A 12,794-nucleotide genomic window follows, 5' to 3' on the forward strand; every position below is an offset into this window, starting at 1 on the left:
ATCTCATTTCGTGACCACGATGCCATCGCAAGCACTTTACACACTCACTACTAATGAATAACTGAGCCCATCGACTTGGCACGGCGGCTACTATGCACGTATGAACATGTCTCAACATGCAGCAACAAGCAGCTTCCTGTGATTCATTGTTGCGTCATATTGCAAAACTTTCCTAGTCCCCTTTGTATATATATATGATCTTTATTGTAAGGTTCCTAGGTACACGCAGGTAACCTACTTTTACAAACCCTTCACAGCACTAAGCCAGGGGTTAACAAGCGGCAGAGATATCATCTTGCCGGAAATGTAATAAATACATAATAGGATAAATAAATAGCATACAGTAGATTGAATTTAGTTAAAAATAAAATATAACAATAATACGTCAGATTAAAATAATAAAATAAATTAAAATAACACATGACAGTTTTCTTGAATTCAAGTTTCCCTGAAATTCTTGCCGAGCCAGAGCATCTCACATCAGTTGATGGTTGTGGAACACACATGCAGATACAGGATGTGCTGTCTGTATTTTTTGTCATTGACGATTTTGCACAGGTTGGCAGGCCAAGGACTGAGCTAGATGGAGCTTCTGATAAGGGAGGAACCGATCTTTAAAATGTAACCTCGACGGAAGAGCAAGAAGCTTGGGAGTGGAGCGGAGTGCTGGTTGAGAGATTCTTCCAGCGATCATTTTGATGGTAAAGATTAGTCTTCTTTCGTTCATTAAGGCTGCGAATCTGGTTAAATTCATTGCTTTGGCCATCGGTGTTGTGTGAAGTTGTGGTGTGCGATGACACTTCCAGGTAGCCCACTTCAGGAGCCAGTATTCTGCAGCGTTCATTGTTGTGTCTGTGGCCGAGCCCCACAACTCTACCCCCTACAGTATACCTCCGAAGATCATCGTCCTAATATACATTCTTATCAGATTGGTGTTATGAATATGTAGCAAGTGCTGCTTGGCAATCCACCATTTCCTGTTGAATTTTGCACAGAATTCTTCAATGTGATGGTGAAATCTTAATTTTCGATCAAAGGTCACACCCAGGTCTTTCTGCTTTTCGATGCAAGGGATCAAGACTCCGTCTATCGCAGGTTGAATTATGGTTGGTGTGGGTTTCAATGAGAAGACAGCGATGGCAGATTTTGCAGGATTAACTTGCAGGTCAAATCTCATGAGGTACTGCTTTATTTCTGATAAAGTCTTGTTGATGGTTGCTGTTGTGTCTATTGCTTCATCGATTGATTTTATTTTTGTTAAGAGCTTCAAGTCATCCGTGTATGGTGACATATCTGGTCTGTTGTGTACTAGCCAGTTAATTATGGCTGTGAAAAGATATCTACATCCCTAAAATGAGGCCTCCAGACCTGTACACAGTACTCAAGGTATAGCCTGACCATTGCCTTATACAAAGAGATAATCACCTCCTTGTCTCTGCTAGCAAAATTCCTATGTATCATCGATAAAAGTCCATGACCTGCTTTGGCAACCTGTCTGCACTACTCAGAGAACTAGATTTCTGACTTTTCAATTATCCCCAGGTCTTTTTCATTCTCCACCTCCCTGAGTGTAGTACACAGTTGTTACTTTACTCATGGGTTATTACTACCCATATGCAGTACTTGGAATTTGTCAATGTTAAACTTCAGTTGCCACTTCTCAGCCCATCTGCCTAACTTTTCTACATCCTGTTGCAGTAGCATACTGTCTCTACTGTCATTAACAACCCTGCCGACTTTTGTATCATCTGCAAACTTTGACATTAAGCCTGATATACTTTCATCGGTATTATTTATAAATGCACAAAACAACAATGGACCCAGCACCGACACCTGGAGGACTCCACTAATAACATTAGTCCACGGAGAGCAGTGTCCATTTATGACCACTCTCTGCCATCTCCCACTCAACATCCCTTTATCCATTGCAGCAACTTTCCCTTAATGCCATACTGCTCCAATTTGTACAGGAGTCTTCCATGTGCAACAGTACCAAAAGCTTTCCTGATATATGATATCAAAATTACTTTTTTCATCCAGTTCCTTTGTGACCACCTTGTAATATCCAATCAAATTGGTCCGACAAGACTTCCCCTTAACAAACCCATGCTGTGTCTGTACTATTACTGTAACCTTGTGAAGGTGATCCTGTATCACCTCTTTAACCAGTGACCCCCATTATTTTTCCTGGAAAAGAAGTTAAACTTACAGGCCTGTAATTACTTATGTGACCTTTTGATTCCCCCCCCCTTTTTTGAATTGAGGGTAGATGTGTACATCTCCAGTCTATGGGACCTCCCCCAAATGCTCTTATAATTATGACTAATGGTCTGCTAACTTCCCTTACTACCTCCTTCAATATAACTGGATAGATTCTATCTCCCCCCCCTGTGCCTTTTTTTATGTTTAACTTCAACAATTTCTCCTCCACTTTGCCCTCAGTTATTACAAAATCGCTTAGCCCCCTGTTAGTTTTATAAACTTCTGGCATTCCCCTTCTTGAATAACTCCTTGTGTGAATGTAGATGCAAAATACTCATTCAGTTTATCAGCTACTTGAGCAGGAATATCAATAGTCGAACCATCTGTGTTAAGTGGACCAATCTGATTCATCCCCTTCCTTTTAGAGTTTACAAAAGTAAATAACTCTTTGCTGTTTTTCTTTGAATCCTTTGCTAAAGATTTCTTGTATTCTACCTTTGTCTGCCTAACCTTTGTGGGGTGAAAGAGGTGATACAGACTAGCATATACCTGCTGTTGGCTTCTGTGTCACCTGATAATTTATGTGCATCTCATGCATTTTTCTTCTCTGCCTCGAGCATGATTAATTCATCTGACCTCTCCATTTAGACCTGAACCTTGAATAGTATTTCTTAGTTGGTATGAAAAGCCTAATAGCCTCCAAGATTAAGTCCCTGAAGGCTTCCCATTTAGAATTCGCTGTTGGTAACATCATCAGTTGATCTCACCATATAGAATTTAAACACTGTCTGAGACCACTGTAGTCACCTTTATGAGAGCAGAAACCCTTCCTTTGCCATTGATGGTAGTTACATCTTTAAGTAATTCCCACATCGGCGTATTCTGATCACTGCCACCTTGTGGTTCCTTTATCTGCAAATTTTTAATTTTAATGCATGAATAATCACTGCTAATAATAAGATCAAGAGTATTATTTCCTCTGGTTGTCCCTCAAACATGTTGCTGTTGAAAACAATCCTCCGATAAATTCACAAAAGTCTTGCTAGCTTGCGAGTGACCAATCACAAGTTCCAGTCAATATCTGGAAATTTAAAATTCCCCATTACAAGACATTCTGATTTACTGGCCCACTATATCTCTGCACAACTGTTTATTGTACTTATCATTCGACCTATGACACACTTCTCTCATTTTCCCTTTTCCAGTGTTTATGTCACACCAAACAGACTCAACATTGCACTATTCACCAATGTCAACTAGATGCACTTCCTTAGATTTTGTGTTTTTTAACTAACAGCATAACCCCCCCCTCCTTTCCTGTACGCATTGTACTCCCTAAACTCCTATTCTGCACTGCTATATCTGTGTGACCCACATGTCTCTGATATCCTAACAGTATCTTCGTTTGATGCTTTGATCAGCACTTCAAATTCATAAAATTTATTTAATTTACTTCTGGCATTGGTGTACATGCAAGTATACATGCACCTGTTCTTACTCCTAGTTGCCCTAACAGAGCCCCTGTATTTGCTTGTTCGGTGATGACTCCCAGCAGCTCTTGAAATCTCCAGGAACTTGCTCTCTAGGCTGCTGCTCATTATAGTAGAAGCAGTGGAAGAATAACTTTTGCCTGTGGCTATCATTAATCTTTTAGTCTGTTAATCCCCCTCAAGCTATTTTCAGTATTTATCAATGATATTGATGAAAGTATTTTAGCATTAGCATTAGTTGAGGCATATGATGCAAAAAAGCAAGCTTTTACGGCTGGCGCCTCTGTAGCCAGGTGGGCAGGAGCAGCAGTGCGTAGCACACACTTCTTGATTAGACTGGGATTCGACACCGTGACCACCAAATACGGAGGATGCGGAAAGGTCAGGGAATGATCACCGCATATCCCCGGAGCAATATGGTCTTAGTTGCTAATGCTCCTAAAAAAAAAAAAAAAAAACTAAAAAAAAAACAACCAAATAGCTTTTACAGCATCAGCCAAAAAAAAAAAAAAAAAAAACCCTTCCCATTTCACCCATCCTGTCACTCCAAATCTTTGTCTCATTCAGCTTAAATTTATTTAAGCTATCAAATTCAACAACAACAGATGGAAGTCTGTTCCAGCAATTAACTACTCGCTGGCTAAAGACAAAGTTCCGCACATCTATTCTACCACTGTCTTTTCTCAGTTTGAATCTTTGCCCCCTCGTGTTCCTAATCTCAGCAGTATCCCATCAGCATTGAGCCTGCTCAAACCTTCAAGGCCTTGTACAACTTGATCAGATCACCTCATAGGTACCTGTCTCCAGATGCTACCACTTGCAGAATTTAAGCCTGCCTTTTAAGCACACTCCTTTGTTCCTCTCGCCAATCTCGATGCCGTTCTCTGTACAAGTTCTAGCAACTCTACATCCTTCTTAAAATGAGGCCTCCTGACCTGTATAGAGTACTCAGTGTGTTGCTTGACAATTGCCTTATAAAAAGGGATAATCAACTCCTTGTCTCTGCCAGAAAAATTGCAATATATCATTGACAAAACTCCATGACCTCCTCTGTCTGCCCTGATCAGAGAACTTCATATCTGACTGCACAATTACCCCCTGGTCTTTTTCATTCTCCACCTCCCTGAGTGTAGTACCACACAGTTGGACATTTCTCTTGGGTTTCTGCCACTCATATGGATTACTTTGCATTTGTCAATGTTAAACTTCAGTTGCCACTTCTCACCCCATCTGCCTAACCTTTCTAGATCCTGTCCAGCTTAATGTCAAAGTTTGCAGATGATACAAAGGTTGACAGGGTTGTTAATAACAGTTATGACAGTATGCTGCTGCAACAGGTTAGTCATGGGGTCTTGTCAATGATATACAGGAATTTTGTGAACAGGGATAAGGAGGTAATTATCCCCTTGTATAATGCAGTGGTCAAGCCACATCTTTGTACTGTGTACAGTTCTGGAAGCCTAATTTTAAGAAGGATGTAGCATTGCTAAAATGAGTACAGAGAAGGGCAACAAGACTGGTGAAGAGAACAAAGTGGTGCTCTTATGTAGAAAGGCCTGCGTTCTGAAAATTTTCTGAAACTTTTGGAGACTAGGCACGTGTGAGGCGATCTGATTGAGGTGTATAAGGCCTTGAATGGATTGAGTAGGCTCAATGCTGATGGATTCTTCCTCGTGCTCAGATTACAACACTAGGGGGCTTAAATTCAAACAGAGGAAAGACATTTGCAGAATAGAAGTGCGGAAGTCTGACTTTAGCCAGCAGGTAGTTGATTGCTAGAACAAACTTCCATCTGTTGTTGTGGAATTTGATAGCTTAAAGAAATTCAAGGCAAAATTAGACAAACATTTGGAACGAATGGATCATTGAAATTGGAAGTGGGTTTTTTTTTTTTTTTTTTTTTTTTTTTGGCTGATGTTGTATAAGCTTGCTTTCTTGCATCATGTACCTATGCTAATTACCTTAAATTCTGAAAAATGTGATAAAATTTTTTTCTTTATTATTATTGTTATCATGAATATCTGAAAGAAATTTGAAATAATTGTTACCCGGGTTGTTGATTGACTACAGTCTGAGTTGAGCAATTCATATAACAAATTTGTATAAAAAAATGAGATTTTATCTATACTTTTTTTTACATCATTTAGAATAAGTTAAATCTTAGAACAATAGTTACGATGTTTCATGCATTACTGGACTCCCAATTCAATTATTTAGTCAATGTATGGGCATGAACGAACTTAAAAAGATTTTGAGACTTATAATGGGAAAAATATTTGGAATGAACTGAATAAAATCCTTTATCCGTTCGAAAAACTGGAGTTAAATTTAATTTTTAAAAATCTGAACATTATTTTTGAAGAGTTGAATGAGCAAAGGAATCTCACATCATTTAAGGAACCTAAAAGCAATTGTTTTTGCCTCACCATAGTGTACTAAATAAAGATTTGGAGAAAGGCATCCATTGAATATAATTAACAATTTGTTGGCTAGTGTTGATTTCAGACTTGGAAGAAGTTATCCAATTTTCAAATTAAAATTTTTAATAAGAAATTTTTTGATACTTAATGACTCAGTAGATTAGAGTTGCTATCCATATAAATAGAACTCTATTTTTTGTGTTAAATAATAAATTTGTATTTAATTTCAAGCTATATATCTTTTTTTAGATTTTTGAAGTCCACTACAGTAATGAATATTCATGGCAAAATGAAGAAAAATAGAGCGAAAATTTTTGATGAGTTCAGGAAATTAGCTTGGTAGGTGGTGTGTTTTTTTTTAATTGGAATTTAAATTAGTTCCAAAGAAATATAAAAATTTTAATTAAATTAGAATTCCAGCCAAGACCATGTGTTCCACAGACATAAGTGAAAGTTTTCATAAAATATACATATGACAAAAGGAAAAAAGAAAAACCCAGTTTTTATGAATATATAAAATTATTTCATATAAAAAATCCAAAAAGAAGTATTTTAAACACTTTTAACATAATATTTGAACAACAGCATCTAAATGCTTGAAATAAAAGCACTTCATCTCTGTAAAGTTTGGAATCTGTATACTTAATAATAGTCATTTTTAGAATTACGTTTTGTGGATGTGTTCTCCTCTTCAGTGATTTTGTTTCTGGCTGACTGTCAGATTGGTCCTTTGGTGTTTTATAAGCTTGCACAGAAGATATGATCATTAATTTCTATTAGCAATAAATTATTCTTATGTCTAAAATGTCTGAAAGTACTTTTATTTCAGACATTTTAGAGATTTTTGCTTCTAGAAAAAAATTTTTACTTCTTTTTGCATTCAAGATGGGACAGAAGTTAGACACATTTTCATTTTTTTACTTTTCATTTCTTTACATCCTGTTTTGCATAAAATGTTTGTTGAATATTTTCTTTAGAAATCCTTCAAGCTGCAATGATACTATACTTGATTGATCCAATAAAACAGTTTTGTGTGTTCTTTGTTTATGCACTTTGTTAGTTGATATTACCGATTGCTTACTTCACATATCGTTGACAAGAACTTCAGTTTCACTGCATGTGACGTATAAAACTTGCTGAACAATAGTGCTGACAACAGTGCTAGTTCTCTTCTTTTTGGTGGTTAATAAACACTGTTCAAATTTGACAGGTCTAATATTTTTTGGCATTGAAAAGTTGGTTCTGTGAGTTTGAAGTTGGACAGTAAATGGATGTTGGCTGATGGCAGCATGTGTTCAGACTGTTTTGAAAGAGAGAACGGGAATTATAGAAGCCAATTCAGAAGAACATGTGCCCATGGAAGTATCTTTAGAAAACACATGCAGCAGACACAATGAGACAGTGAGTGGAGAGACTGTTAGAGATGAGTCATTAATTAACCTAACTGCCCTCTTCTGAATGGAATCTGAGAGAGGTTTTGGGGAAACTGCCCCAGATGTGGGAACAATATGCCATGATAGGGTGGATTTTCAATTTGTACAGAGTGAACCGCTGTTTGGAAGAAAAGTAACGACGAGAGCGAAAGAGAAAACCAAGTTTTTTAGATGCAGACGAAGCAATATTTGTAATGTGCTTGTGCCAAGAGAGATTAGAAGTCAGGGTAATCCCCAAAAGAGATATATCAACTTGCCTAGAAATCGGAGTGTCATCAAAGATAAGCATAGGAGCAGAAGAATCCTTTTTACGAGATATAAGACAAGACTGAGTTTTAGAAGGATTGAAATGAACTAAGTTGTCTTTGCCCCACTGGAGAATTACCTCGAGATCGGCATTTAAGGAATCAATAGCAGATATTCCAGAAGTTGAAACTGATTGAGCAGGGCAAGGTTTCTCAAAATGGAAAGTGGAATGCAATGTGCTATCATCGGCAAAACTATGGATAGGATTTCCAGTCAATGGAAGAAGATCATTAATATACAAGAGGAAAAGAGTGGGAGGGAAAGAACTGAACCTTGGGGAATCAGCATTAATAGAGACGTTAGAAGACAGAGAGCCATCTACGATCCCCCTTAGTGAGTGATCAGAGAGAAAACTGGATAACCAATTCCAAAAAAGCAGATGGTAAACCATAACATGGAAGCTTGTACAGAAGATCTTTATGACAAACACGATTGAAAGCCTTTGAGATGTCAAGATGCTTGCATTTCACTCAGCTTTTCCATTGAATTTGTCCATAAATGGGTAACATAAGCCAGAATATCACCAGCGGATCAATACTGACGGAATCCATACTGGCAATCGTTGATCGGAAGGAAGGTTTCTAGGTGGTTTAAGAGTTGGCGGTTAATTGATTTCTCCATTACTTTAGAAAGAGTAGAAGTAATTACAATGGGACGATAATTGGATGGGAGAGATTTGTCACCCTTTTTAGGAACTGGCTGGATATGAGCAAATTTCCAAACAGAAGGAAAAATACCTTTGGAATAAGAAAGTGAAAAAAGGTGGCAAAGAACAGGAGTAAGTGCAGGAGCATAGGTTTTGAGGACAAGTGAAGAAATACAATCAGGACTTGGAACTTTCTTAGCATCATGATTCGTCAAAATCCTTCTGACATCCTTTTGATGGAAGACCACAGGAGGCATTGAATGGAGCGTGTTGGGAATGGTGGGAGGTGTTTTACTAATATGATTAATACATGAGTTGGAAGAAAAATGGGATGCTAGCAGGTCAGCTTTATCCTTGGCCAAAGTGACAACAGAACCATCTGGTTTTCATAGACGTGGGAGCAGGAGCTGGGAAAAAGTTACGACCAATAGCTTTGGCAAGAGAACAGAATGCTCGGCTACCATTAGGCCAGGAAGCAAGTTTTCTACTCTTAGCCTGTTCAAACTCTAGTTTGGACTGATTAATAACTGCTTTGCAATTGTTACGAGCTTTGGTATAGGCAGAAAATGAAACTGAAGAATTGGAAACAAGCCAGTTACGATATGCAACATTCTTCTGTTGAACAGCCTTAGCAAATTTATTGGAAAACCAAGGTTTAGATAAAGAACAAGATTTAAAAGTGGCGTGTGGGATAAAGGATTCCATTCGTACAAGAATAATTTCATTGACATGATCTGAGCAAACGTTGACATGAGAAGTTTTGAAATGGTAGTCCGACCAAGGAAAAGAAGAAAAGAAATCGCGCAGATCATCCCATTTTGCATTCTTGTAATATCAAACAACGCTAGGTTTGGAATAGCCATGAGATAAAGGTTCCATTGGAGAAGAGACAATCACAAAGTTGTTATCTGAGGTGCCTTAAGGACCACTCACTTCGACCGTGTACTTAGAAGGATTGTTTGTGAGAAAAAGATCAAGCATATTGGCTGTACGGTTAGGATTGTCCAGTATTCATGTAGGTAAACGAACAATCTGTGAAAGGTAATTAGTAATTGAAAAAGCCTCAGCATCTTGACCAACTGGGTTGATATGACTAAAAAATGGAAGCCAGCTGGAGTTGGGAACATTAAAATCAACAAGGAAAATTACTTCACTGTTAGAAAAGTTGGGCTGGAGAAAGTCAAGTTGCAAAGAGAGGAAATGGAAGAGCTCCAGGTGACTGGTTGGAGTTGGAAGAACGGTAGAGACAACAGATGAATTTGACAGAATGAGGAAGAGAGATTTTAAGCGAGGAAGATCGAAAAGACGAGATTCCAAATTACCAAGTCTCCAACAGTGAATATCGGAATGGACGTATGCACAAGTACCACCTTCGAAGCAAATAATTTGGGCAACTGAGATGAACAGTAGTCGAATCAACTGATAACTGAGATTCTGTCGGAAAAAGTACATGGGGTTTCGCAGACTGCAAGTGGAAATGGACATTGTTGAGATTAGAATTGAGACCACGTATATTTGTGAAATGAACTAGGAAGTGTTTGGGAGGTTTAGATCTTCTCACAGAAAAGCTTACTCTATGAGTTTGACAATTTATGGTGTAATCAATAGTAAGAAAACATGGGTTGGCATTCTGTATCAAGTAATGAAATTTTGGATATGGCATACACATAGTAAGAATATACCCAGATCCTTGACATAACCGGGCCTCGACATTGCAGCCCCCCCCCATACACACTACTCGAACTCTCTCTAGTGGCTATCTGGCAGAGCAGAGGTAGCAAGATTATAAACTAGCTGATTCGGAAGCCTCCTAAAGATGTGCCAATAGGTTCGATCTGGTGTATTATCTAACAGCCGGCCTGTGTACACCGTTTTAATGCTGTATCCTCAAAATTATTACTCCCTCTAGTTGCCTCCTGAACATGCTGATGTAGAAAACAATCATTAGCATTAGTAGAGGCATTTGATGCAAGAAAGCAAGCTTATGCAGCATCAGCCAAAAAAAAAAAAAAAAAAAAAAACCCACTTCCACTTCACCCCTCTGTTCGTTCAAAATACCTGTCCATTTGAGCCTTAAACTTATTTAGGCTATCAACCTCCACTACAAGGGATGGAAGTCTGTTCCACCAACCAACCACCCGCTGGCTAAAGGCAAATTTCCGCATGTCTATTCTACATCTGTCTTTCCTCAATTTGAATTTATGCCCTCTCAGGTGATTATTCTGAGCTAGAGGAAGAATCCCATCAGCATTGAGCATGCTCAAACCATTCAGGGCTTTATACACGTCTATCAGATCACCTCGCTGGTGCCTAGTCTCCAGACACTGTAATTTGCAAAACTTAAGCCTTTCTTCGTAAGAACACCCCTTTGTTCCATTCACTAATCTTGTTGCCCTTCTCTGTACTCGTTCCAGCAGCTCTACATCCTTCTTGAAATGAGGCCTCCAGACCTGTATACAGTACTCTAGGTGTGGCCTGACCATTGCCTTATACAATGGAATAATCACCTCCTTATCCCTGCTGGAAAAATTCCTGTATATCATTGACAGTACTCCATGAGCTACTCTTGCAGCCCGTCTGCACTGCTCACAGAACTTCATATCTGCCTGCACAACCACCCCCAAGTCCCTTTCATTCTCTACCACTGTCAGTGTAGTACCACAGAGTTGATACGTTGCTCTGGGGTTGCTGTTTCCCATGTGTAGTACTTTACATTTGTCAATGTTAAACTTCATTTGCCACCTCTCAGCCCATCTGCTCAACCTTTCCAGATCCTGTTGCAGCAGCATAGTGTCAGTAGTGTCCTTGACAACCCTGCCAACCTTTGTATCGTCTGCAAACTTGGACATTAAGCTTGATATACCATCATCAATATCATTTATAAATACAGAAAACAATAATGAACCCAACACTGAGCCCTGAGGGACTCCACTAATAACATTAGTCCACAATGAGCAGTGTCCATTTATTACCACTCTCTGTCTTCTCCCCCTCAACCACCCCTTTATCCCTAGCAGCAATTTGTCTCCAATGTCACACTGCTCCAATTTGTGTAGCAGTCTTCCATGTGCAACAGTATCAAAAGCCTTTCTAAGATCCAAGTATATAATATCAAAGCTATTCCCTGCATCCAGTTCTTTTGTGACTGCATCATAGTATCCAATCAAATTGGTCAGGCAAGACTTCCCCTTAACAAAGCCATGCTGTGTCCGAGCTATAACTGAAGTCTTGTCTAAGTGATCCTGCAGTGCTTCTTTAACCAGTGCCTCCATTAATTTTCCTGGAACAGAAGTTAAGCTCACAGGTCTATAATTACTTGTGTCAGCCGTTGATCCTCCTTTGTGAATTGGGGTCACATTTGCACATTTCCAGTCTATGGGTACCTCCCCTGAGTCCAAGGAAGCTCTCATAATTATGGCTAAGGGTTTGCTTACTTCCTTTGCTGCCTACTTTAATATAACTGGATAGATTCCATCCACCCCAGGTGCCTTTCTTGAATTTATCTTCAACAATTTCACCTCCACTGTACTCTCAGTTATTACATGATTCTGTAGCTTACTGCTAGAGTTGAATACACCTCTGGCATTCCCCTCGCTGAATAACTCCTCATGTGTGAATGTCGATGCAAAATATTCATTTAGTTTGTTAGCTACCTGAGCAGGATCATCAACAGTTGACCCATCAATATCAAGTGGACCAATCTGATTCATCCCCTTCCTTCTAGAGTTTACATAAGTAAAGAACTCTTTGCTGTTTTTCTTTGCATCCCTTGCCAAGGATTTCTCGTAATCTGCCTTCGTCTGCCTAACCTCCTTTGTAACTTGGTTGCATATCAACTTGTATCTATCATAGGCTTCTGTGTCATGTGTTAATTTGTAAGTATCCCATGCATTTTTCTTCTCTGCCATATGCCTCATTAGTTCATCTGACATCCATTTTGGCCTAAACCTTGAACAATATTTCTTAGTTGGTATCAAAGCCTAGTAGCTTCCAAGATAAGTTCTTTGAATGCTTCCCATTTTGAATTTGCTGTTGGTAACATCATCAGTTGGTCCCACTGTATAGAATTTAAATACTGTCTCAGTCCATCGTAGTCGCCTTTACGGAAGCAATAACCCTTCCCTTTACCCCTAATGGTAGTTACCTCTTTCAGTAAATCCCACTTCAGCACACTGTGATCACTGCCACCTAGTGGTTCATTTATCTGCAGATTCTTAATCCATGAAGAATCACTGCTGATAATCAAATCAAGAGTATTATTCCCTCTAGTTGCCTCCCGAATATGCTGATGTAGAAA

At 38.8% G+C, this 12,794-nt stretch overlaps 1 protein-coding gene across 4 annotated transcripts in view; it reads left to right on the top strand.

Moving 5' to 3' along the window:
• LOC150081741 (ATP-dependent RNA helicase DDX55) overlaps positions 1-12,794 on the top strand; it is a 596,429-nt gene that overhangs the window by 262,382 nt on the left and 321,253 nt on the right. For all 4 annotated transcript variants that reach the window (XR_016547250.1, XR_016547251.1, XM_090378843.1 and 1 more), the window contains one exon: positions 6,362-6,451. Coding sequence is in view for 2 of the 4 variants with exons in the window: in XM_090378843.1 (XP_090234969.1) it covers positions 6,362-6,451 (90 nt within the window). In the remaining 2 variants the exon portion in view is untranslated. The remainder of the gene's footprint in view (positions 1-6,361; positions 6,452-12,794) is intronic.

The sequence above is a fragment of the Mastigoproctus giganteus genome, chromosome 8, assembly GCF_048544385.1.
Source record: "Mastigoproctus giganteus isolate SK-2022 chromosome 8, ASM4854438v1, whole genome shotgun sequence".
In the NCBI taxonomy this organism is placed as follows: domain Eukaryota; kingdom Metazoa; phylum Arthropoda; class Arachnida; order Uropygi; family Thelyphonidae; genus Mastigoproctus; species Mastigoproctus giganteus.